Below are 27,055 nucleotides of genomic sequence, written 5' to 3' on the forward strand. Positions count from 1 at the left end.
CAGAATGACTACTGGATAAATGATGAAATGAAGGCAGAAATAAATATGTTCTTCAAAACCAGTGAGAACGAAGACACAACATACCAGAATCTCTGGGACACATTTAAAACAGTGTCTAGAGGGAAATTTATAGCACTAAATGCCCACAAAAGAAATGAGGAAATATCTAAAATCAACACTCTAATGTCACAATTAAAAGAACTAGAGGAGCAAGATCAAACAAACTCAAAAGCTAGCAGAAGACAAGAAATAACTAAGATTAGAGCAGAACTGAAGGAGACAGAGACACACACACACACAAAAAAAAACCCTTCAAAAAAAAAAAATCAATAAATCCAGGAGCTAATTTTTTGAAAATATCAACAAAATAGACCGCTGCTAGACTAATAAAGAAAAGAAAGAAGAATCAAATTGATGCAATAAAAAATAATTAAAGGGGGTATCACCCCCAATTCCACAGAAATACAATGTACCATCAGAAGTTATATTATTACAAACACCTCTATGCAAATAAACCAGTAAATCCAGAAGAAATGGATAAATTCCTGGACACTTACACTCTCCAAAGACTAAACCAGGAAGAAGTTGAATCCCTGAATAGACCAATAACAAGGTCTGAAATTGAGGCAGCAATTAATAGCATACCAACCAAAAAAAAGTCCAGGACCAGACAGGTTCACAGCTGAATTCTACCAGAGGTATAAAGAGGTACCAATCCTTCTGAAACTATTCCAAACAATAAAAAAAAGGGAATCCTCCCTAACTCATTTTATGAGACCAACATCATCCTGATACCAAAACCTGGCAGAGACACAACTAAGAAAGAAAATTTTAGGCCAATATCCATGATGAACATTGATGCAGAAACACTCAATAGAATACTGGCAAACCAAATCCAACAGCATATCAAAAAGCTTCCATCACAATCAAGTCGGCTTCATCCCTGGGTTGCAAGGCTGGTTCAACAGACTCAAATCTATAAATGTAATCCATCACATAAACAGAACCAAAAATATAAACACACGCTTATATCAATAGATACAGAGAAGGCATTCAACAAAATTCAACAGCCCTTTACGCTAAAAACTCTCAATAAACTAGGTATCGATGGAACATATCTCAAAATAATAAGCGCTATTTACGACAAGCCCACAGCCAATGTCATACTGAATGGGCAAAAACTAGAAGCATTCCCTTTGAAAACTGGCACAAGACAAGGATGCCTTCTCTTACCACTCCTATTCAAAATAGTATTGAAAGTTCTGGCCAGGGCAATCAGGCAAGAAAAAGAAAGTTTATTCAATTAGGAAAAAAGGAAGTCAAATTGTCTCTATTTGCAGGTGACATAATTGTGTATTTAGAAGACCTCATTGTCTCAGTCCAAAAATCTCCTTAAGCTGATAAGCAACTTCAGCAAAGTCTCAGGATACAAAATTAATCTGCAAAAATCACAAGCACTCCTATACACCATTAACAGAAAGCCAAATCATGAGTGAACTCCCATTCACAACTGCTACAAAGAGAATAAAATACCTAAGAATACAACAAACAAGGGATGTGAAGGACCTCTTCAAGAACTAAAAATCAGGCCGGGCGCGGTGGCTCACACCTGTAATCCCAGCACTTTGGGAGGCCGAGGCGGGTGGATCACGAGGTCGGGAGATCGAGACTGTCCTAGCCAACATGATGAAACCCCGTCTCTACTAAAAATACAGAAAAATTAGCTGGGCATGGTGGCGCGCGCCTGTAGTCTCAGCTACTTGGTAGGCTGAGGCAGGAGAATTACTTGAACCCGGGAGGCAGAGGTTGCAGTGAGCCGACGTCATGCCACTGCACTCCAGCCTGGCGCCTGGTGATGGAGTGAGACTCTGTCTCAAAAAAAAAAAAAAAAAAAAAGAACTAAAACCACTGCTCAAGGAAATAAGAGAGGACACAAACAGATGGAAAAACATTCCATGCTCATAGTTAGAAAGAATCAATATCGTGAAAATGGCCATACTACCCAAAGTAATTTACAGATTCAATGATATCCCCATCAAGCTACCATTGACCTTCTTCACAGAATTGGAAAAAAACCACCTTAAACTTCATATGGAACCAAAAAAGAGCCCACATAGCCAAGACAATCCTAAGCAAAAAGAACAAAGCTGGAGGCATCAAGCTACCTGACTTGAAACTATACTACAAGGCTACAGTAATCAAAACAGCATGGCACTGGTACCAAAAACAGAGATATAGACCAATGGAACAGAACGAAGGCCTCAGAAATAATGCCACACATCTACAACCATCTGATCTTTTGAAAAACCTGACAAAAACAGGCAATGGGGAACGGTTTCCCTATTTAATAAATGGTGTTAGGAAAACTGGCTAGTCATATGCAGAAAGCTGAAACTGGATCCCTTTCTTACACCTCATATAAAAATTAACTCCAGATGGATTAAATATGTAAACATAAGACTTAACACCATAAAAACCCTAGAAGAAAACCTAGGCAATACCATTCGGGGCATAGGAATGGGCAAGCACTTCATGACTAAAACCCCAAAAGCAATGGCAACATAAGCCAAAATAGACAAATGGGATCTGAACTACAGAGCTTCTGAACAGCAAAAGAAACTATCATTATAGTGAACTGGCAACCAACAGAAAGGGAAAAATTTTTTTCCAATCTACCCATCTGACAAAGGTCTAATAACCAGTATCTACAAAGAACTTAAAGAAATTTAAAAGAAAAAAAAATTCAACAGCATCAAAAAGTGGGCAAAGGATATGGACACTTCTTAAAAGAAGACATTTATGGAGCCAACAAACATGAAAAAAGTTCATCATCACTGATCATTAGAAAAATGCAAATCAAAACCACACTGAGATACCATCTTACACCAGTTAACAATGGTGATCAACAGATGCTGGAGAGGATGTGGAGAAATAGGAACACTTTTACACTGTTGGTGGGAGTGTAAATTAGTTCAATCATTGTGGAAGACAGTGTGGCAAATCCTCACGGATCTAGCAATAGAAACACCATTTGACCCAGCAATCCTATTACCGGGTATATACCCAAAAGATCATAAATCATTCTATAATAAAGACATATGCACATGTACGTTTACTGCAGCACTGTTCACAATAGCAAAGACTTGGAACCAACCCAAATGCCCATCAATGATAGACTAAAGAAATGTGGCACATATACACCATGGAATACTTTGCAGCCATAAAAAAGGATGAGTTCTTGCCCTTTGCAGTGACATGGATGAAGCTGGAAACCATCATTCTCAGCAAACTGACACAAGAACATAAAACCAAACATTGCATGTTCTCACTCATAAGTGGGTGTTGAACAATGAGAACACATGGACACAGGGAGGGGAACATCATACACTAGGGCCTGTCATGGGGTGGGGACTAGGGGATGGACAGCATTAGGAGAAACACCTAATGTAGATGACGGGGTGATGGATGCAGTAAACCATCATGGCACGTGTATACCTAAGTAACAAACCTGCATGTTCTGCCCAAGTACCCCAGAACTTAAAGTATAATTCAAAAAAAAAACTATAAAATGAAAAAGAAAATAATATTAATATTATAATTGTCCCTTCATATTCATGGGTTCTATATCTATGGATTCAACCAATGCAGAGCAAACAAAAATATAATTGCAACTATACTGACAAAAAAAATTTTCCACAAGAACCTGTATTATCTTTATAATCAGAAAAAATAATAAAAAGACACAGATAAGTTAACAAAGAGAGACCCCAATTTAAAAACCAGCAAAGGACTTGAATAGACATTTCTTCACAGAAAATATACAAATGACCAATAATCACATGAAAAAATGTCCAACCCATTAGTTATCAAGGAAATGCAAATCAAAAACACATCATGCCCATTAGGATAATTACAACCAAAAAGCTATACAACAACAAAGTCTGGTGAGAATATGGAGAAAATAAAACCCTTATACCCTGCTGGTATGTATGTAAAATGGTGTAGCTACTTTGGAAAACAGTTTGGCAGGTTTTTTTTTTTTGTTTTTTTTTTTTTGAGAAAGTGCTTCACTCTTGTTGCCCAGGCTGGAGTGTGACGGCGCAATCTCAGCTCACCGCAACCTCCGCCTCCTGGATTCAAGTGATTCTCCTGCCTCAGCCTCTTGAGAAGCTGGGATTATAGGCATGTGCCACTACATCTGGCTAATTTTGTGTTTTTAGTAGAGACAGAGTTTCTCCACGTTGGTCATGCTGGTCTTGAACACCTGATCTCCGGTGATCTGCCTGCCTCAGCCTCCCAAAGTGCTGGAATTACAGGCGTGAGCCACCGCGCCTGGCCTTGGCAGTTCATTAAACAGTTACCATATGACCTAGCAATTCTACTCCTAGGTATATTCCCAATAAAAATGAAAATATATGTCCACACAAATGTAAAGAAATATTCATAGGAGCATTATTCATAATAATGTGGAAGCAAAAGGTGGAAGCAACTCCAATGTCCATCAACAGAGGAATGGATAAACCGTATCTGACATACCTATACTGTGAATTGTGCTGCCATAAAAGAGAATGAAGTACGGAAAGAAGACAGTCACAAAAGACTATATGCTACATGATGGCATTATATGAAAGTCCAGAACAGGAAAATTCAAGTAGATCTGTGGTTACTTAGGGCTGGTGGGGGCAACAGCAAGTAGGTAAGGCGGTGATAACTAAAGAGCACAGTGTTTCTTTTTGAGGTGATGAGAATGTTCTTAAATTGACTGTGGTGATGGTTAAACATACCTGTGAATATGCTAAAAATCACTGGACTGTACACTTGAAATGGGGTGTGTGATTATATAAATTTAATTATGTTATGTGAATTACATCTCAGTGAAGACTTATTTTTTAAAAAGCATAAAGTTTCCTTAACAAAGACAAAGAAACCAAAAGCCATTATGAAATATTCTCGGTTTAACTCATTTTTTATTTTTTTGAGCCAGAGTCTCCCTCTATCGCCCAGGCTGGAGTGCAGTGGCGTAATCTCGGCTCACTGAAGCTTCCACCCTAGGGTTCAAGTGATTCTCCTGCCTCAGCCTCCCAAGCAGCTGGGACCACAGGTGCTGATCACCACGCCTGGCTAATTTTTCTATTTTTAGTAGAGATAGGGTTTCACCATGTTGGTCAGGCTGGTCTCAAACTTCTGAACTCGAGTGATCTGCCCCTCTAAACCTCCCAAAGTGCTGGGATTACAGGCGTGAGCCACCATGCCCAACTTCAATTTAACTCCTTATAAAGAAATGTAATTCAAAGCCAGGAACACTGGTACATGCGTTACTTTATTAATAGATTTTAAACAAAATTATGTACTTAACAAACACTCAAAGAGATCAAGAGCCATGCAGTTAATGTTCAATACCAATTATTGTTTAACTCTAATTACTACTTAACTCTAAGTTTCTCCCTAAGACTTCATACATCTGGGAAAAATTATTCCTGAGAAATTTTTGTGTTACTCAACATGATAGGGTAAGTCATCAATTTTAGTCTAAAAGAAGGAAGTCACAGGACTCTAGAGCACACCTGTCAGCTCTCTGTGAAAAAGGAGTATTTAATGCAAAAGAAAGAGAATAAAAAAGAATGCCAAGTATTCAATGCCACTTGAGTCCATTCTCCTATTCACACTAGAATTTAGATTCAACCCACTGCGTGCCAGATGGCTTCATTATCGAAAGACAACAAGAACCCAGAGTTTGGTTAGTTGACTTTTCTGGCCTAGTTCTACTTTTTTTGGCCTATTTTTTTTTTTTTTTTAAGATGGGGTTTCACCATGCTGGCCAAGCTGGTCTCGAACTCCTGACCTCAAGTGATCTATCCACCTTGGCCTCCCAAAGTGCTGGGATTACAGGCGTGAGCCACCACACCTGGCCTTACAGCCTATGTTTTATCTTCTGTACCATCTTTTGTTTTTTCTGCTTTTGAAAACGTAAAAAACAAGTATTTAAAAATGGTCCCAAGTTTTGTTTTTCTGTTAGTTTAATTGCTGTTCTGCACTTTGTTTTTGGATTTCTGCATGCTTTTTCAGTTTGTGTAACTTCCCCCCCACTATTTATCTCTTCTAATCCCCATTCATCACGACCTCCTCTCCCTGCTCCGACCATCCCACAGGCATATTCAGTATTTCCTGGGTTTCCCCAGAATTTACAGGACAGGCTGGTTACTCAGCCTTATCACTCTAAATCTTAAAATACAATAATTAGCTGGGTGTGGTGCCTCACACCTGTAATCCTAGCTACTAGGGAGGATTATTGCTTGAACCCAAGAGGTGCCCCACAACTGTAATCCTAGCTACTAGGGAGGCTGAGGTAGGAGAATTGCTTGAACCCAAGAGGCCTAGGTTGTAGTGAGCCAAGATCATGCTACTGTACTCCAGCCTGGGTGACAGAATGAGACTCCATCTCAAAAAAACAAAACAAATAAAATTTAAAGTTTAAAATGTTAAACATTCCCCTTTATAGTTCATATCACAATGAAATACAGCAGCAGTCCTTAATCCGAACAGGAAGCATTTCATTTGGGTCCTAATTACAACTTTAAGAATGGAGGCATACTTCAGAAAAGAAAGCACCAGTGCAGTTCCAATTCATTATTTTATCTGCTGTCTTGGGATTGCAGGGAGTATGGAGTACACAGTGGTTTAGAATCAGTGTAGAATTAAAAAAGATCCAGAGACATCAACAAGAATCCACATTCTAAGTTGTCAGAATCCACATTTCTGGTCTCCTCTACTGGGGCCTGCTGTTTTTGATGTCTCAAAATATAATCATTTTATCTAAAATATATGTTCCTCAGTCCTGTTTCAGGGCTTCTGCCTGGAATGTTCCTCCCCCTAGTATTGTAGAGCCAGCTCCTTCCTGTCACGCAGGTCTCAGCTAATCCCACTCCAGAGGGGGCTTCCCTGACCGACCAACCCGCAGCCCTTCTCTAGTCATTCTCTTCCACATTACCTTCTTTATGCATGGTGGTAGACATGTATTTTACCCTTTTTACTTATTTATCATTATTTTTGAGACAGAGTCTCGCTCTGTCACTCAGGCTAGAGTATAGTGGCACAACCTAGGCTCACTGCAACCTCTGTCTCTGTTTCAAGCAATTCTCCTGCCTCAGCCTCCTGAGTACCTGAGATTACAGGCATGCGCCACCACACTCAGCTAATTTTTGTATTTTTAGTAGAGACAGGGTTTCACCATGTTGGCCAGGCTGGTCTCAAACTCCTGATCTCAAGTGATCCGCCCACCTCGGCCTCCGAAAGTGCTGGGATTACAGGCATGGGCCACCGTGCCTTGTCCTATTTATTTTACATTACAATCCAAAAGTATCTTCTCTAGCTGTTTACTTCCTTATAGTCCATGTCTCTCCACCTAGATATTATCTTCATGAGAGCAGGAACTTACCCATCTTATTTACCACTTTATGCCTAAATAGTGACTAGCGGAGTGGGCAGTCCAAATAACTGTTCACTGACTAAGTGAGCATAATATTGCATGATTTTCCCACATTACTTTCTTTTAAACAAAATGAGATGATGTTAAACATTACCAGCAATTTTCAGATGCAATCTCAAAAACATGAATTGAACACAATTAACTTTCTGAGGAGTTTAAGCAGTTAAGTGCACTATGAATTCTTTAGTTAGAAAAATTATTTCCTATATCAAATCTCTAATTAAAAACCAGTATTGGTATCTGTCTGTCTATCACCATTTGTATCTATCACCATTTGCATGCATCTATCCATCCATCCATCCATCTCACCATTTGCAACTAGAGAAACCTGTCAGGCCAACTGGTTCCTGTCTTTGACTTACAAACTCACAGAAAGTTTTCATCTAATATTCTTTTCACATATAAAACATTTCATCTACAATAAAGAAGGTAGTGTGGCATATGGGATTATATACCTGATAAATTCTTTCCACTTCAGTTCGATTTTCACTGTTGCATTTGGGAGTAAAAATTGGAATACAGAATAAGCTGTTCCCAAATTTTGACTGCCTTCTTTTGTAGAAGTCTAAATGTAAGCCAGGTGCAAGTGCTCAAAACTGTGGTTAAAAGTTCAGTAGTGTCGAATTAGATTCAAATGGAAAAGGTACCTAATAGTGTAACAAAGTGTTTTTTAAATAAGACCTTCTCTCAACTACCCATCCCTGCCATGTCTATGGATAAAATTAACTTCACTAGAGTGGCCCAAATGACTAGATGAAGGATGAGTAACCAAACCAATGGCAATCGTAATAAATAGAACATATATGATTAGAAGATAAACTGCTTTGGAAAGGAGTTGGTGCAAATTATGTCCAAGAAAAGAGCTTCAGATTGGATGATGGTAACCCAGCCCTCTCAGATTTCTCTTTCTTGGGAAGCATCAATGCCAGGTGATCAAGGAGACAGCTGTATCCTGAATGATACTGAGCTGCTGTTCTAGTTACTGATGAGATCTACACTCCATTCTAGACCATGTCACATTTCCTAACATCCTTGCCCAAACCCATTATGAAAAACAATCTGGGTATGTGCCTTTCTTGCACTATAAAGAGTAAATTCATCCATCCACAAAATCTAAAATAAAATACTCTGAATACAAATGAAGTAAAAGGAAATTATTTTCTCTATAAGCTGAAAGTGTATCTAACAAGTCCCTGCAGACAAGAATGTCAAAAGTATAGCGGTCCTCAAATAATGATTAGGGGACATAAAAAAGTAGAACTGTTACATATAATTCAGTGGTATATTAGAAAGCAACATCCATTCCTGTTGTTTGACTTCAAGTACCTATATTACTGTATAAACAGAAAAACAACTATAATAATTGACAGGATTAGAGTACAAACCAGTACATATCTGTAAAATGTATATAATAGTGTTTTGATAAGGAAAGTCAGCAATTACAAAATATGTATTTTGTTCCACAATTCAGTTCAACCAATCAAAAATACACATATTCTGCATACCTACTATGCACCAGGCATAGAGTGAGATGTTAGAATGAATAAATCATAGATTTCACTCTCAAGGACTTAGATGGAGACCAAAACAAACAAGAGAAAAAAAGTCTCCGAAATTCCAACATGGTGAGTCCTATAAAAGTGACAAACATCCAGCGTTCTAAGTAGTATTGCAGGCAGTCCCCACTTTTTCCAACAGTACATTCCTGGAATACATAACGGAATTCGCCAAAGATGCTATATTCCTAGTGAGATGGCCCCATAGAAACTGCACTAAATAAACAGCACCAAATAAACTGGTAAACAATATGTTCAAACAAACAATGCTTCAACAATGAAAGGGTCTATGTTACTAAAAAGTTAAGCATCCATCCTATAAAAATACACAAACTTAACATGTTTCAAAAGTGTTTTCCAGTTTTTCAAGATTCAAAGAGGAATACAACAGTTATGAGAATTATAACACATCGGCCAAAAACATTTTTAAATGGTTGTATTATCTGGTTTCCTTCTAGAAAAATTTGAGGCAATGCTTTTTTCTCAAAAAATTTCCCTGTGCTAGAAGGGGCATCCAAAATCATCCCACTGACTCTAGAGCTGCCCTCAGAGTATTGAGTTGATTTTTAATAATCATTCACAATGAAAAGCATTTTTTAAAAGTAAGACCACACCACCATTTCAGAAAGTTTGATAAAAGGATACAGGTTTTAGAATACAATTAGGTTTCAAATCCTGAATGTGACACTTAGTGTCATGTGATCTTGGCCATTTCCTAACCACTCTAAGTTTCAATTTCCCCAAGTGTAAAACAGAAATAACACCTACCTCACCACTGTTAGATTAGTAAATGTATGAGGAGTAGCTTATAAGTTGTAGGCATTCAATAAATGTTGTCTATTGTTAATATTATTATCTTTATCATTCTTCTACCTCCTTCGTTTATCCAAGGTTAAAAGTTCAGTAGTCCTGAATTAGATTCCATAAAGGACAAAAGGAAAAGGTACCTAATAGTGTAATAAAGTATTTTTAAACTAAGACCCTCTCACAACTACCCAGTGATAACTACTATTACATTTTAGAGTAATCCATCTAGCCTTTTTTCCTCTCAATGAAAATGTTTTCTGTAGAATTACTAAAACTAGAATAAAAATATGTTCCGACTATGTGCCACCAGACACCAGTCAAAAAGGCAGAGAAAATGAAAGAACAGCAGTAAACTGAGAACATAAACTAAGTGAAACACTGGAATGCTCCACAGGAATAAAAACTCCAGCAAGTTGCATAGCAGTGTGAATGTACTTAATGCCACTGAGCTTTACACTTTAAAAAATGGTTAATTATACATTTTATGTCATGTATATTTTGCCACAAAATAAACAAAAACTCCAAGAAGTCAGGGCTTGGTCCATTTTGTATTCTTAGAACCTAGAATGTGCCAGCTCATTAGATTCAATAAATATTCCCTGAATAAAAGTAAACAAGTTAGTGATAGTGATAGGTTAGTGATAGGATAGGATTTCTAGTTTCCAACTCAGTCAACTGTGAAGAATACGGGTGGTGAGAAGATAACCTAAAAATTGTTTACAAGAAACATACCTTGATGATTTACTACTGGACATCAGCCTAGCTCCTACATCTTTCCATGCTAGTGAACTCAGAGGCCCAAGGCTTTGTGCCAAACTAAAACCACAGGTTAAGGGCCTCACCAATTCTTTGAGTTGAAGTCTGCCTAATGGGTGAAATGTAAATAAGGTCACCTTAGAGTCAGCAGAGGTATATTAAGGCCATAGCTGACTAGCTTCATGTGACTTGTTTCATCAGCAAGACCTGCATACTTCTGTACTGACATTTCATATCTACCGGCAAACTACAAAACCCTCACATCTAAAAATGTACTTCAAAAATTCCTAACATGAAATTCTGATATGCTTTTTTAGAATTTATTCACATCTTGACAAAACTGAGAAAGATTAATCCAGTGAACTATCACTTACTGATACCTACTATGGAACACTAGGACAGGTTACTGGGATTCACGGGTGAATAACTCAGGGTTAAGACAGGTCAGTGTATAGCTTACACCTACTTTCCTGGCTGTTATTACTTCACGTACCCTAGACAAATGAAAATCTGTTTTTTTAATCTTTTAAAACTCACCTGTTGAGTTAGCAGTAGAGTTGTGTGGAGGCACAGAATTCTCTATGTTTGCAGATGCTGTAAAAAGAAAGAAACATCCTGTTATGAAAGAACATTTAAGAATACTGGCAATGTGGTTTTCTGCCTAAGGGGAGGCGGGGTAGTGGTGTGGGGGAAGGTAGATTATTCCACAGTAAGTTCTACTTTTGCCCCTGTTGTTACAAAACATACCTTGAAGCTCTCAGTAAAACAAACTGTATTATTGGGTTTTTCAAGATAAAAGACATCTAGCTTATGTAACACTTACATAGTACTTACTATGTACCAGCCACTGAATGCAATAGCTTTGCCAAAATTCATTCACCCACATAAAGACAGAACAATTGGGGACAGATGGGCCAATTTCTGCACTGACAGCTCTGCTCTCCTGAGTGGAGGGGACCATTTCAGGAGAGGCCTTTGTACTCACAGGCATCTCTAGGTCTCGCACCACCAACACCCTAATTTCACACCATGGAGGGATAAACAGGATTTTCTCATCTAACTGCAAGCCTTCTCAGTACCATTTTAATTTTTAAACTAGTACCTTTAGAGTTGGAAAAAACATAAGAGATTTCTATGTCCCAATTAAGCAACTTTTCAGAGTGGTTTAATTCATTTTGAGTCTTTGTGTAATGAAGATTAAATATGCATACCACAAAGGAAGACAGCAAGTACATTATTAGGTTCTTTTCACAAAGATGAACTCTCCCCCACTTAAAAATCCTCAAAGTACAAAGAAAAGCAATAACTTTGAAGGATTTATCTTTCCTTCTTGGGCAAATTTCTTTCTTGTGAGAATTTCTTCTTCTTGATGGGACTACCATCTGTTTATCACAAAAGGATACAGTGTAAGATTAACTTGAAAAAAGATCAAGGTCAACAGACTACATAGATGTATTTAGCAGCAGGTATCAAGTAAATGCCAACATCATTAGGTGCTTATCACAAGCCAGGGTTATGTGCATTAGCTATCTAATCCTCCCAACAATTCTTAGGAGTATTGTTTTGCAGACAAGAACTGAGGCCCAGAGAAGGCCACCCAGATAGAAAGTGGCAGAGTCTGAAATTGGAACAGGCTGTTTGATTCCTAAGCCTGCAGATATGAGTGCCAAAATGGAACTACTGATTTTCTACTATAAACCTGCTCCTCCCCGCAACCCTCCCAATTGTTGCCTTACCAGCTGCTCAACCCCAAAATGAAGAGGTCATCCTTTGATTCTTTTCTCTTCCTCATCCCACCCTCCAATCCATCAGCAAGTGATTAGTCCCACCCATCCCACCAGATCTAGAATCCACCCTTTTATCTCCATTGCCACTCAGCATCATCTTTTGCCTGCACTAACACAAAAGCCTGTTTTTGTGACCCTGTTATTGTCACTCTTATGCGATGATTTCTTAATTTCTTGGCAACTTATTTGAAACCTTGAATACAGCAATTTTTAAGCCACCTCAAAATCCTTGCACTTTTCAGTTACAAGAGTCAAAAGGTTCCTTCTTTCCACTAAGGTTGTTCAAAGTGGGTTTCTGTCACTTGCCACTAAGAAAAATGACTAATAGCCTCCCCTCCCATCCTGTTAACATCGTTCATTGGACTACTACAATAAATCCTGTTTGCTGATTTGCAAACTTGTTCAGTCTCCCCCCTCCTTCAACTGATGGTATTTATAAAGCTATGCAGCAGACTGTGAAGAATATTTTAAAAGTAGAATTTCAATAATGCTTTTATCTTCTCCCACAATATTCTAGGGAATGGTAGCACTGTGGAATAAAAGCATCATCTACTTTAACAGCCATCATCACCTAATGCGGCTTAGTGGTGAAATGGTTAATTGAAAATTTGGATTCTGATCTGAAACCAAACAGGTATTAATTGTTTCACTTTCCATAAATTAGCTTACTTATCTATAAAATGGGGATAATAACTGTGAAGATCCAATGGGATGATTTAGGGAACTAAATTAGCATTGCGTGGGGTGCATAGAAAATGTACCCAGTAAAAATCAGCCATATGAGTTTTAGTATGTTAAAAATCACTACACTTCGTAATGACATTTTATACAGATTACACTATATCAGAAGACTAGGATAACAGTTCCTTGCTTTTTTGAGAAATATTCTGTCGTACCTTCTTTTAGTCTAGTTCCAAGGTGTTACTATTCTGTAAAAACAGATTCCACCTCAGGTTGGTTATACTAGTTCATGAACTCAGGGCTCTCCTACTGTGGAGCACTTTAAGTCTTCCAAATGGTACTAACCTCTAGTAAGACATTAAGTAATAAACAGAACAGCGAGTGTTAAAATAGGGCAAAAGAAAATCTGTGTTATGAAGGCAAAAGAAAAAAGCATGGTCACTCAGTTTCTCTGATCATTGGAGAAACAGTAAGGTTTATTTTCACAAACATAGCAACAAATTTTAAAAAATGAAGACCTCACCTCAAGAAATAAGTGGTCTAAAATTAGCACTAAGATCCTCGATGGACATGATTTTACCATTTTCTGAAATGATCTCAAAATTAGGTCTGGGAAGCCAGTTTGTCACATGCACAATTAAGCAAACAAAAAGAAACTTCAACAAAACAAAGAAAAATTATTTAATTCACCCAGATTATTCCAGCAAAAGCAAGTGATGTGCCTGAACCTTCTGGATTTACAAACTGCCTTCTTTTTCTCTTGCTGAATAAAACGAACCTAAGGCTAAATATACAGTGGATGGATAGAATTTAAAACCATGAAAACCTTAGGTCACCTCAAGTTAACTTTTCCTAGTTTACTGACCACTACCCTAGGGACCTGACTTAACAGTTGACCAAGGAAAACAGAATTTACACAGCAAATCCCAGCTTCCTGGTTTCATCCAAAAAGGGCTTTTTAAAGTCTCCAAAGGGCCAAGGGCCTAAAAGGAAACAAATTCTGCCGTACACAGAAGAGTAATGTCAACATCACCCTGTGACGACCTTACTAGCGACGTGGTGGGCCCCTTGCGACCGTGCAGCTGTGCCCTTAACGCTGCGCAGCTGACGCGCGCCGCGGCCGGGTGTTTATTGTACACGAGGCGCGGAAAGCGCCCCACCATGGGGGCGGCCGCGTCAACTGCCGCGAGGGCGGGTCGCGCTCCCCAAAAGCTCCCAACTAGCTTCAAGAGCCCCGAGGTCTAACTTCGAGCGTCAGGGGGACCTTTAGACCGTAAGTCATCTAGATAATATTGCACAATCTTAGACGTTAAAATGCCGGGGAGACGCTTGAAAGGCTCCCCAACTAACTGGGAGACGTTTCCGCGGCCCTCGGTAGACATATTTCTCAACTCAGCTAATCTTGTTTACAAACGGAAGCCTTAGATAAACTCTAACCCCAGTAAACACTAACTTCAGGGAAAGGCTGTAAAAAACCAACTTGCGATAACTCAACAGGTTATTCTCAACCGTCCCGGCCTGCGACCGCCGCTTCCAGAAAGCGAGAGGGAAAGCGCCCGGGAATTTCCTCAGCAGGCGGCCCCGGAGCCAGCGGGAGACTGGCCCAAGTCTCAGTTTCTCCCTAGCCCGCCCAGTCACCTCCGGGTCCCCTCCGTGTGTTCGGCCACAGACACACAAACTTTCTGCAGCAGAGCCCAACTTGGGAACCCAAGCCTCGGCAGCGCGCTGCCTCCCACGAAGGGGGCGAGCGACCCCCGCTGCTACTTACCCGCCGAGGTTGCGCTGTACTCCAGGGCGGCCCCCAGCAGCGCCAGCACCTGCAGCGTCCCCAGGAGCAGCGCGGCCCAGGCACCTCGCGCGCCGAGTCCCATTGTTCCAAGGGCAGGATGCGGCGGCCTCGTGGGTTCCCAGCCGAGGAGGCAGCAGCGAGAGCGGCTCCTCTGCGCGGCCGGCGCCCGCTCCGCGTCCCCTCAGGCGGCGCACGTCTCCCCTCCCGCCGCTTGCCCCCCGAATGACCAAACAGGGCGCAAGAGCTGGGCCTGGAGGGGGCGTCGCGTGCGCAGCCAGAGCAGCAAGGCCGGGCGGGGTGGCGCGGGGGCGGGCTCGGGGTTCTGGGCGTGGCGACGTGGCTCCCGGCCTCCCTCGCAGGCGCGCGCCTGGGAACCCCAGAAGCCGCTTCCTTTCTTTTCAGAAATGGCAGTTTTGTTGTCCTAGATGAAGGCGAGGGCCGCTGCCACTCCGAATGCTGAGCACGCGGGCTTCGCGGTGCCCGGAAGGAAGTCTTTGAAGAGTAGTTTTGCCGGCAGGGAGGTTAAGGGGTGCGTGCGGCTCAGAGTGAGAGGGTGGAGCTGCAGGGCGGGGGCGGCAGAGGGGGAGGTCCTGGAGAGGAACTTGAGGGGGTGCGGTTCACTCTTAAGGAGTCCTGGACGGTTGGAGCTTCCTCGCGTTACCCAGCCTAAGGGGGACGTGGAGAAAAACAGCTCGACAGATTTGTTGCTTAAATTCAAACGTAAAACACCCACGCTCTCCTTATCCCAGTTGTACCTCATCTTCTCCACGGGTTCCTTGTTATCTCTGGATTAAGACAAGAGATTAGTGTAGTGGGCGGGTGGGGGCGCGCGCGGGAGTGGGTGGCAACTCGCACCGAAATACAGTGGATCCACGGAGAGCGGGGGCTGCATTAATCTAATCAGCCCCTTCTCTCCTTGGGCCTCGCTGTCCCAGTTCGGATGAAATGGCCAGTTTTGAACACTTTTTGGCCGAGTTCCTCTTAAACCCTTGGAGCCAATGCTGCTCACTTGTCTTGACTTGCAGTGTTTGTAAGGTCTGCATTTTGATTGTGCCCAGAACTCTGAAGTGACAGGTAGTGACCTGTGGCGGATGCAGGCGAGTAACAAAGGCTGAGTGCTGGCTTGGGTGGGAACCCTCAGCTGAGGTGAATCCCCACTTGCAAAGGTCTTAATGTTGCAGAGCTTTGGCACCTGAGCCGGATTTCATCACATAAAGGCCTCCTTGCAGTTAAGTTCTCAAAACTGTTATAAGAGGTAGAACTTTCTCGTGTCAGGTAAATCCATCATTACAGAGGTTTGACTGGTCATAGTGATTAACTGGGACAATCTGCCCTGAATTTACAGAGATTTCTGTCTGTAGATTCAATCAGCCAATCTGCAAATGTTTCCCAGCATCTATTATGGACAAAAAACAAGCACTGCACATTTCGGTTTTGGTTACTTAACTGGTGAATCTGGTTTAGGAATAAACCGTTCTGGTGACTACCCCATTATCCAAGCATTTCACAGTCTAGGCTCAACCTGTCTTTCCAGCCTTGGTGCTTTCTGGTTCCTGGCATTTGCATACCTTGTTTTTTCCTTCTGGAATGCCCTCCTCCATTCTCTTCACCAGTCCACAGCTAGTACTTCCTTTAAGGCACGGTGTACTTATAGCCTGGGAATCTGGGGTGGAATAAGAGGTCTGGATGTGTATATCCCCACCACATTCATGTGTTGAAGCCTGATCCTCAAGGTGATGAGATTAAGATGTGGGGCTTGGCTGGGCATGGTGGCTCATGCCTGTAATCCTAGCACTTTGCGAGGCTGAGAAGGGTGGATCGTTTAAGGTCAAGAGTTCAAGACCAGCCTGACCAACATGGTGAAATCGGGTCTCTACTAAAACTACAAAAAATTAGATGGGGATGGTGGCACACACCTGTAATACCGGCTACTCAGGAGACTGAGGCACAAGAATCGCTCGAACCTGGGAGGTGGAGGTTGCAGTGAGATGCGATCACTCCACTGCACTCCAGCCTGGGAGACAGAATCGCTTGAACCTGGGAAGTGGAGGTTGCAGTGAGCCAAGACCGCTCCACTGCACTCCAGGTTGGGAGACAGAGTGAGACTTGTCTCAAGGAAAAAAAAAAAAAGATAGGGGGCTTTTGGGTGATGATTTGGTTGCTAACGCATGGGATTAGTACCCTTATAAAGGAGGCCTGAGGGAACTTGTTTCACCCTTCTGCCCTGTGAGGGCACAGCAGGAAGAAGCCATCTATGAAGCACAGGGCCCTCACCAGACGCCAAATCTGTTGATGTCTTGATCTCTGGACATCCCAGCCTCCAGAAGTGGGACAAATAGATTTCTATTGTTTATAAAGTATTCCATTTAAGTTATTTGTGTTATAGCAGCAGAAATGGACTAAGACAGTGTGGAAAACAAGATACTTACTTGGACAGTGTTTCCTGGGAACTGACCTGATGGAGATACCTTCAGGTCTCTGCTATCTGATTGCTGCACCACAGTGAGTGATTGTGCCCAACTTTGCTTTGATACTAACAGCTCAGTACTGTGGGTTACCCATGTTTTTTCTAGTCTGAGGAGAGGGGAAAGAGCAAGGAACTGTGGCCTTCCCGCTCTCTTAGGAACTCTATTGGGAGGACTATCCTCCCAGGGGAAGTTGTAGCCCCAGGTGTGCCTTGAGGTCAGCCCCTATCACTGTACCAACATTTTACTTTGGTGATGTGAAAAGTTAAAAGAACAGCACGAGCAGCCCTTGACCATTTAGGTCTCTCCTTTCCAGCCTCATGTCTGGATCCCTCTCTGTAACCTGACCAGACCACTCAAAGTTTTCCAAATATGCTGGGGCCTTCCATGCCTCTGTGTTCTTGCTCCTGTTCTTCCCTTTGCCTAAAATGCCCTCTAACCTCTGCTCTTGGGCAGTTTCCACTCCTGTCGCAAGACTCCCTTCATATCTCATCTCCCCAGCCATCTGGGCAGATTTTAGTGTTTGGATCCTTCTGCTCATACTTTGATCAGATGGGTCTTTACCCTTGTTCCCTATAAAATATTCCCCACATAGCAGCCAGTGTGATTCCTTTAAAATGTCAGATTATGCTCTTCCCTTGCCGCCTTACAGAGTCCAAAACTATGGCCTGTAAGGCCTATGTGACATGGTCCATGGCTGCCCTTTCCACCTCATTTTCTACCCTCTTCTTCACCTACTCAGCTGTAGCCTCCTTGCAGCATTTAGAAATGTCAAGTCAGTTCCCCTCCCAGAGCCTCTGTACTTTCTGCTTCCTCACATCCTTCAAGACTATGCTCATCTGAGAAAAACCCTTCTTGAATTCCCTAGTTTACAGCTCTGCTTGTCTTTGTGGCGTCTAGTGCTATCCATCATTATGTTCATTTATGTGTTTTTGTCTATCCTACAAGAATATAAGTTCCGTGAAAATAAAAAAGTGAATGTATATCTTTGGCCTAATGCCTGTTGCATATTGATACTGAATTTTTGTCATACAAGTCACTTTAGTTTTTTTTTTTCTTTTGAGACAAAGCCTTGTTCTATCACTAGAATGGAGCGTGGTGGCACAATCTCAGCTCACTGCAACCTCCGCATCCCAGGTTCACAGGATTCTTGTGCCTCAGCCTCCTGAGTAATTGGGACCACAGGCATGTGCCACCATGCCTGGCTAATTTTTTTATTTTTAGTAGAGACGGGGTTTCCCCATGTTGGCCAGGCTATTGTCAAACTCCTGACCTGATGTGATCCACCTGCCCCGGCCTCCCAAAGTGCTGGGACTACAGGCATGAACCATCACGCCCAGCCTGCTTTCTTTTATTTAGAACTCAGATTCCCGGCCTTCATTACAATTGTGCTCAAGAATATGACCTAGGCTTTGCCAGTCAGGTTCATCCATATCAAGCATAAATTCAGGTATGAGTAATCAGAGGAAAGTGGCTCATTATGGAACTCCTTGACTTGCTGGTATGAATAGCCCTAGTAGCCAGGCGCTGGCTTTGTTGGCAGCACTAGCAGTGAAATTAGTTCCTCAGTGATTGTAACATTTAGTTTCTAATGTAATAGTGGTATTGATGGAGAGCTGCAATGGTGATAGTTTTCTCACTGGGCTAGTTCTGCAGTGCTTTTGTGCATTATTCCTGGAGGCTTGGCCCCAGTCCTAAATCTCTACACCTTCCAACACACCTGAGAGCTACCCAATATCTTCAATATAATTCTTTTCTATGTTGGCAAGAGTCAGCAGCTTTTCTTTCATACAACTGAGGATCCTGACTTTGTAAAATTGTGCATGTTTTTCCTCACAGTGGGCTACAGTCTCCATTAGATGATTTGCCAAATATTTATTGAGTGCTTACTCAGTGATAGACAATGTCCTGGCCCAGCTTACAGTATAGTGGCAGGGCAGATACATAGATTATTACACTAGAATGTGATAAATGCTATGAAGTGATCATGGGAAAGCACACATTGGAGACACAGTCTATGTGTTCGTCTTTGTATCTGAGGCTTTAATGCACTTTCATCATATAGAAGCATTCAGTTTATATTTGTGGCATGAATTTTGGGTGGAGATAAACAGCAGCAGAATGCTGGTGTCCTTCCCCATCAATAATGTTCACTTTGCATCCAACCTGTATTCCTGTATATCTGAGTCTTTAACTTAGGGTCACCTGAGGGTAGACCAGAAGTTGGAACTATCATTTACTCACTTAGTCAATATTCAAACATTTATTGAACACATGACATGTATCAGACACTATGCTAGGTGCTAGGAAACAATAGAGAATAACACAAGTCTATCTGCCTTGTAAAAAGACACCAATGAGTCCTTTAAAAGTTAGTTGGTTTCTACCCATAGAGACAGAGAGTATTATAGAATGGTGGTTACCAAAGGCTGGGAAGAGAAGAATGGGGAGTTTTGTTTAATGAGTACAGAGTTTTAATTTAATTTTGCAAGATGAAAAGAGTTATGAAGATGGATGGGGGTGATGATTACACACAGTTTGAATATACATAATACTACTGAGCTGTACATGTAAAAATGGCTAAGATGATACATTTAATGTTATATATATTTTACCACAATTGAAAAAAATTATACCCCTGCCCCCCAAAATAGAACAATAAAATTTAAAATGTTGATAAGAGAAAAATGTGAGTTGGTTTCTAAATATGAATGGTAAAAGCTGCTTCTGTTATCATTGTAAAAATATATAGAAATTGCATGTTTTCTCAGTGAGATTTACTTATATCCCACAGGAAATTTTGATTCATTTTTTAAAAGAAACAGGTGACAGAGGACGGTTCATCTGGCTTGATGTGCACAGATAATTATCTTCTAGCTATGTATGAATTAGTCTGTTAATAAATCAATATTTGCATAACGAAAGAATCATAATCTGCCTGGCTTTGAGACTGAAGTGGTTGCAAATAAGGCAAGGCACTGGAGAGATTTAACAAAAGAGAGTAAATTGGCCTGTGTCCATTTCCATTTCTGCCAAATTCCCGTCACCTTCCATTTTAGCAGATTGACAACATGTTATAAACTGTGATTAAGTGTTCACAATGAAAGCTGATTTGCTGGGTATTTTCCCCATTTCTGTGCCTCTGCTTCCTTTCCCTTGTATTTTAGAGCCCCTATTTTCTTGCACCTTCTTCTTCCCTCACTGTTAGGTTTTTCCTTCTTGTTTCTTCCTTTACAGTACAAACTGCAGACAGAGTATGAATCTATATAATTAATCAAATGAAATTTATTATTTTGTGTTCAACACTTATAGGATTCTTAGATTCGGATGAGCAAAAGTAAAAATAAAACTAGTAAAAGCCAAGATGAACCAAACAGGCCAGGCATGGTGGCTGATGCCTATAATCCCAGCACTTTGGGATTCTGAGTCAAGAGGACTGCTTGAGCTTAGGAGTTTAAAACCAGCCTTGGCAACATAGTGAGATCTCATTTCTGCAAAAAATAAGAAATTAGCTGGGCATGGTGGCATGTGCCCGTGGTCCCAGCTACTCAGGAGGCTGAGGCAGGAGGATCACTTGAGCCTGGGAGGTTGAGGCTGCAGTGAGCAGTATCTCACCACTGCATTCCAGCCTGAGTGATAATGATAGCCTATCTCAAAAAGTAAGCAAACAAACAAACAAAAAATAAGCAGAGAACAATGAAATCCAGTGCAGTTGGATTTTTGAAATGAGATCAGAAAAAGTTCTGTGAGGACTGAAGTTTTTAAGGATAATTTCTCAGAAAGGGAGTGGGGGAGCTGATGGGAGGTGGTTGTGTGAATTTTCAGTGTCAGTTCTAGGCAGGATTATGTTGTGCTAAGAGGACAGTAGGAAGAGGAGAGACGTGAGTTTAGAGGTTTTCTAAGGGGCGTGTAGGGAAGCCTCATGGGCCTTTCCAGTGTTAAGTCCCAGGTTATTTATCAGCTCCTACTTTGACTTTTTTTTTCTTCTCTGTAGGAGGTTATATGAACTCAGCCTATTTTATTTCTCTGTTGAAAGTCACTGCTTTCCGCCCCCATCCTTTAGTGTTCTTATGTCTTTAAGTCTACATATGGAGTGAGTTGCAAGTCTCCAGGCCGTTCCTCTTTGCTGCCTCTGAACATAGTCACTTTCCATAGCAAAAGTTTAATTGCAATCACGACAGAGAAATTGACAAAAGATAACATTGCTATTGTGGAGAAGGTTTAAAAAAGATGAAAGTTGTTAGATTCTTAACCCCTACTCAGTATTTTCTGCTGCTCATCTAAAAAATGGAGGAGTAGGGCTTACCAGTCCATTCATTCAACAAAAATTGAGCAGTTGAACACACACATACATACATACACACACACAAGAAACAACTAGAAATAAGTGTGGTGCTGAGAAAACACACCAGTGTGATGAACAGCTGGGTGGTGACTTCAGAATAAGTAGTCAGGGAAGTCCTCTGTAGTAGGTAACAGTGACACTGAGTCCTTAGAAGGAGCCATGTGAAAACCAGGGGAAAGTACGTTTCAACCAGCATGGTGTGTTGGGGAAACAGAAAGAAAGCCTGAAGCTCAGTGAACAAGAACAGAGAGGTACAAGGGGAGATCTGGGCCTTTTCAGATGAGCAGATGAGGAATTTAGATTTAATTTAAATATGATGTACAGAAGGAACAGGAACAACACAACAAAATGTGATGGGAAGTCATTCGAGAGTTGGCAAGTCACCTTATGCTTTATATATTTTTTTAAAACACCACACCAGGGACTGGGTGTAGTGGCTGATGCCTGTAATGCCAGCACTTTGGGAGGCCAAGGCGGGTATATGTCAACATATCCTAGTTCAACATAATCCTAGTTCAAGCCCCAGCCTGGCCAACATGGTGAACCCCTGTCTCTACTAAGAGTACAAAAATTAGCTGGCCGTGGTGGCAGGTGCCTGTAATCTCAGCTACTCGGGAGGCTGAGGCAGATAATTGCTTGAACCTGGGAGGTGGAGGTTGCAGTGAGCCAAGATTGTGTCACTGCACTCCAGCCTGGGAGACAGAGCAAGACTCTGTCTCAAAAAAAAAAAAAGAAAAAAAGAAATCACACCAGCTGCTATAGAGGAACAAAAGTAGAAACAGACCAGTTATGAGGCTATTGCTGGGGCTTGAACTAGGATAGAAGTGGTGAAAATGGAAGAAGTGAATGGATTTAGGATGTGGATTGAGAGTAGTGTCAATTGGATATGATGGCTGAGGAAAAGAGAAATTAAGTTCTTTAATTTGTGACTTGAGCAACTGGGTGAGTGGTAGTTTCACATCCCATATCTTGGAATACTCTCACACCTTTTTTGAATTTTGTCTTACTATCTTTCAGTCATTTCTGAGTCTGTCATAGCAGCCTCCCTCAGGAATGTATACAGAGTTAGCCAAATTGAATACAGCATTTCAGTGATCCTCTATTGGTATCTACATGGATCAAGAGGGAAGTAAGCACTATTGGGTGTTCCCTAAGTTCACTCTCACCCAGGAATGCTGCATTTTGAGTATTACTTGTGTTGGCAGTGGTGAATCCATATGGGTCTGCAGCAACCTCAACTCTTGCCTCCTCAGAAGAAAGAATTTGACAAAGGGGCATAAAGCAGAGAGAGAATGAGGCAAGTTTGGGAGCAGGAGTGAAATTTTATCAAAAAGCTTTAAGGCAGGAATGAAAGAAAATACACTTGGAAGAGGGCCAAGTGGGCAACTTGAGAGATCGAGTGTACTGTTTGACCATTGACTTGGAGTTTTATATGTTGACATTCTTCTGGGGTCTGCATCACCTCTGCCTTGATTCTTCTCCTGCGGGTGGGGGGGTGTGTTGTCTGCCTGTGCAGTGGCCTATGGCATTTGGGATGGGCCACACATACACTGTGTTAACTGGAATTGTACATATGCTCACTTGAGGCGTTTTCCCCTTACTAGTCTAGCCTTCCTAGAGGAAGGTCAGTTACCAGGTAAACTCTGCCATTTTGCCTCTTAGTGTGCATGCTTGAGCCCACTCACCCAATTCTTGAGATCTTATCGGGAAGATCACCAGTTTCAGGTTTTTTGTCTGTTGGGTGACTGCCTTTCCCTGGCACTGGCTGCAACCAATTATTCTCTTAGAGAGACCATTTTAACAACTGCTTGACCATCACCTGATACTTGCCTAACATTTTTGGTTCGGGGGGCAGGGGATCCTCTCCTGCCCTGCTCATGTCTGACTAGCTACCTACTATAACACTTGGACTGAGGAAAGAGAGGAAATAAGAACTCTAGCTAACTATGTAAAATGATTTTTGGATGGTCATCATAGTGTTAGAGCAATAAAATAGCCCTTCTAACAAAAGGACCCTCTTTCCCAATGTAGAAGAGAGAGAGAACATAATTTTAATATTGGATAAACATTATCAGAGATAACATGCATGTAAGAAAACACAAAAGCAACTATAAAGTTAGAGATTTTTACACAAATTTATACAGATAAGTAAAAGAACAATTAAAAGCTCTTATTTCTATGAGAGACAAAAAGGTATACTGTGTGATGTCTCATTACACCCATCATTCTATCTCTGAGAGACCTCAGCAAAATCCCAGAGATAAGCGTCGACAGTTTCAAAGGTCAGAAGGCCCATGACCTTGCATGTAAAATCCAAAGGTCAGAACTATTATGTTGTCAAGGTGACACCCTAAAGAGGGGAGGGTGGGTAGGCAGTGTCCTCCCTCCTCAAAGAAAATTTCATTATTTTACCCTTCCCCATCCCCACGTATTTTTTCCAGAGACCTTTCATGTAGCCCACCCCCAATAAGTATTATATTAAATTTCACTGTGTAATGAGAATAAAAGAAAGGATATAACAAGATAAGCATTTGTGATCTTCTCCTCTCTTCTCCCTTCAGCCCTGACTCCTGTGTCTCCTGCTGAGAGGCTGAGCTTGCCAGCTCCACTACCGACTGCTCATGGGAGCAGAATCTGTGACCGAGGAGAAAAGGGCTGAGTGAAGAAACAAGTGTGAGTACCAAGATGATGCCGGGGGCTGTGATTTCCTGGCAGGGAGGGAGAAGGAGTAGAAGTCAAAGGAAAGGGTAAGAAAAGAAAATCCAAAAATTACAAGGCATCAAGTTCAGAGAGAATTTTGGTAGAAATTTTGAGACTAGGTCTTTAAGTCAGTCATGAACTTGAGACATACTGAAGCAAGAAGAATGAAAGGAGAAAAGAAAAGGGGGAAAAAAAGAATAATGGGACCAAGGAGGATTTAAGAATACCATTATGGGTTACCAGTTGAATTCTGTTTAATATTCTTAAAGCAATGAAAGTAAAGATTCAAATAACTTTTAAAGTACCTTTGATTACTAAAGCAAGTTTCTTGGAATGTGAAAGTCGCCAAGATGGCCCTGCAGGGCCTGGGTTGGGTTACTGCCTGTGGAGATTCTGAGGGGTGTTAACCTTAATAATGGCGTGAAATCAGTAAAAATAATCCAAATGCTTTTTTTCTGAGCATCTGTTGTATGTGCGGCATTGTATGAGGCATGGAAGAAAAAGCAAAATAGTATAGTGTGTGGCCATGCCCCTGCAGGTGTTATATTTAAATAAATCATACATTTCCATGTGGAAAGGTAAGTAATGGCACTCCACCCAAAACTGTCACCAGACTATGAGGGCTGTAAGTTGGTAGGAAGAAGTACTAACTAAATGTCGTACTAACTAAATGTAGAACTTAATATCTATTTTTCCTTTGATAAACATTTTCTGACTATCCTATAATTAGGTACCAGACTAAAAAATATGATCTAATCTTCTTTTAGAACCTAGGCCTGAGGAAGAAAAGGATAAAGAAAACCACATTTTATGATGGAGAAAAGAGTCTAGAACTTACTCAGATTCCTTCTTCTAAATATATCAAGAGATCTATTTGTAATGATTCAGTCTTTGTGTAGACATTCCAGCCATTTGCCTGATCATGTGGTTTAAATCTTAGTGGATTTAACCTTGGAAACAGGGTATGTCTACACTGAGAGTCAAGATACCTGCTTTTTGATGTCAAGCTGTGCAGTGCAGCTGACTCCCTGTGTCTGTAGTCAAGCTGTCTCACTGGTGTTGCCCTTGGGTTCTTCATCTTAAAAATGAGCATTTCACATGCATTGATGGGGGGAATGTAAAATGGTACAGTCACTATGGAAAACAGTTGGGTGGTTCCTCAAAAAGTGAAATATAGAATTACCCAGTATATATTACCCAGTAATATCCAGTATACCCAGTATACACTACCCAGTAATTCTATTCCTAGGTGTAGAATAAAAAGCAGGAATTCAAACAGATACTTATACACAACTGTTTTAATCGTTGCCTACAATATCCAAAAGGTAAAAACAACTCAGTTGTCCATCAGAAAAAGAATGGATAAAGAAAATGTGGTATTCACATTTCATGGAATATTAATGAGCCATGAAAAATGATGTTCTGATACATGCTACAGCATGGATGAACCTTGAAAACATTATGCTAAGTGAAATAAGCCAGACACAAAAGGAGATATATTGAATCATTCCATTTATGTGAGGTGCCTAGAATAAGCAAAGTCATAGAAACAGAAAGTAGATTAGAGGTTGTCTGGGACTAGGGGAGGCAATAATTGAAGTTATTGCTTAATGGGTACAGAGCTTCTGTTTGGGGTGATGAAAAATTTTCAGAAATAGCTAGAGGTAGTGGTTGCACGACATTGTGTCTATAATTAATGCCACTAAGTTGTGGACTTAAAATTGGTTAATATGGCAAATTTTATGTTATATTTTATTACAATAAAAAATAAGAAATTTGACAAGATATTTCTGAAATACTTTGAACTCTATGCGTGTGTGTATATATATAATTATTATTGGTAGACATGGGGTTTCCCCATGTTGCCCAGGCTGGTCTTGAACAATTGAGCTCGGGTGATCTGCTCACTTTAGAATTCTAATATTCTGTAATACCACAGGCAAAGGGCTAGTGTAAGAAGAGGGAATTGATCTGAGTCTTGAAGGATGTGTTAAAATAGGGGTCTGCAGTCCCTGGGCTGCAGACCATCACTCGTTTTGGGCCTGTCAGGAACCAGGCAGCACAGCTGGAGGTGGCAGTGGCAAGCCGTTACCGCCTGAGCTCCCACTCCTGTCAGATCAGCTGCAGCATTAGATTCTCATAGAAACACAAACCCTATTGTGAACTACACATACAAGGGATCTAGGCTGTGTGCTCCTTATGAGAATCTAATGCCTGATTTGAGGTGAACAGTTTCATTCGGAAACCATCTCCCACCGCCATGGAAAAGTTGTCTTCCACAAAAGTGGTCCCTGGTGCCAAAAAGGTTGGGGACTGTTGTGTTAGAATTCGTCCACTAATTCTAGCTGCAAGAATATTTTGGGGAAAATGGCAAACAGGAGGCTGCAGGTGAAATCCAGCTGGGAGATAAGTTTTGTTTGGCTTTCACAGTGTTTATCAACACAGCATTTAGGATTTTTAAAAATTGGTTGCTAAAATTTAAAACCTGAGAGTATTGATACAAAAATTCTAATTCCTGGCTGGGTGCGGTGGCTCACGCCTGTAATTCAAGCACTTTGGGAGGTTGAGGTGGGTGGATCACAAAGTCAGGAGTTCAAGACCAGCCTGGCCAAGATGGTGAAACCCCATCTCTACTAAAACCACAAAAAAAAAAAATTAGCTGGGTGTGGTGGCACAAGCCTGT

The 27,055-nt window shown here is 41.1% G+C and overlaps 1 protein-coding gene and 1 long non-coding RNA gene across 2 annotated transcripts in view; one reads left to right on the plus strand and one right to left on the minus strand.

Moving 5' to 3' along the window:
• TMEM123 (transmembrane protein 123) overlaps positions 1-14,944 on the minus strand; it is a 59,324-nt gene extending 44,380 nt beyond the window's left edge. Inside the window, exons 1-2 of the mRNA XM_012455187.2 lie at positions 14,842-14,944; positions 11,143-11,199 (exon numbers count right to left, since the gene is read on the minus strand). Coding sequence (XP_012310610.1) covers positions 11,143-11,199; positions 14,842-14,944 — 160 coding nt within the window. The remainder of the gene's footprint in view (positions 1-11,142; positions 11,200-14,841) is intronic.
• A 259-nt stretch (positions 14,945-15,203) lies between these two features.
• The window catches only part of LOC105719249 (uncharacterized), a 287,306-nt gene continuing 275,454 nt past the window's right edge, over positions 15,204-27,055 (plus strand). The window contains exons 1-2 of the long non-coding RNA XR_001107938.2: positions 15,204-15,391; positions 24,234-24,345. This is a non-coding gene — a long non-coding RNA (uncharacterized LOC105719249). The remainder of the gene's footprint in view (positions 15,392-24,233; positions 24,346-27,055) is intronic.

The sequence above is a fragment of the Aotus nancymaae genome, unplaced genomic scaffold (assembly GCF_030222135.1).
Source record: "Aotus nancymaae isolate 86718 unplaced genomic scaffold, 86718_ANA_hifiasm-v0.15.2.pri h1tg000012l, whole genome shotgun sequence".
Classification (NCBI taxonomy): Eukaryota; Metazoa; Chordata; class Mammalia; order Primates; family Aotidae; genus Aotus; species Aotus nancymaae.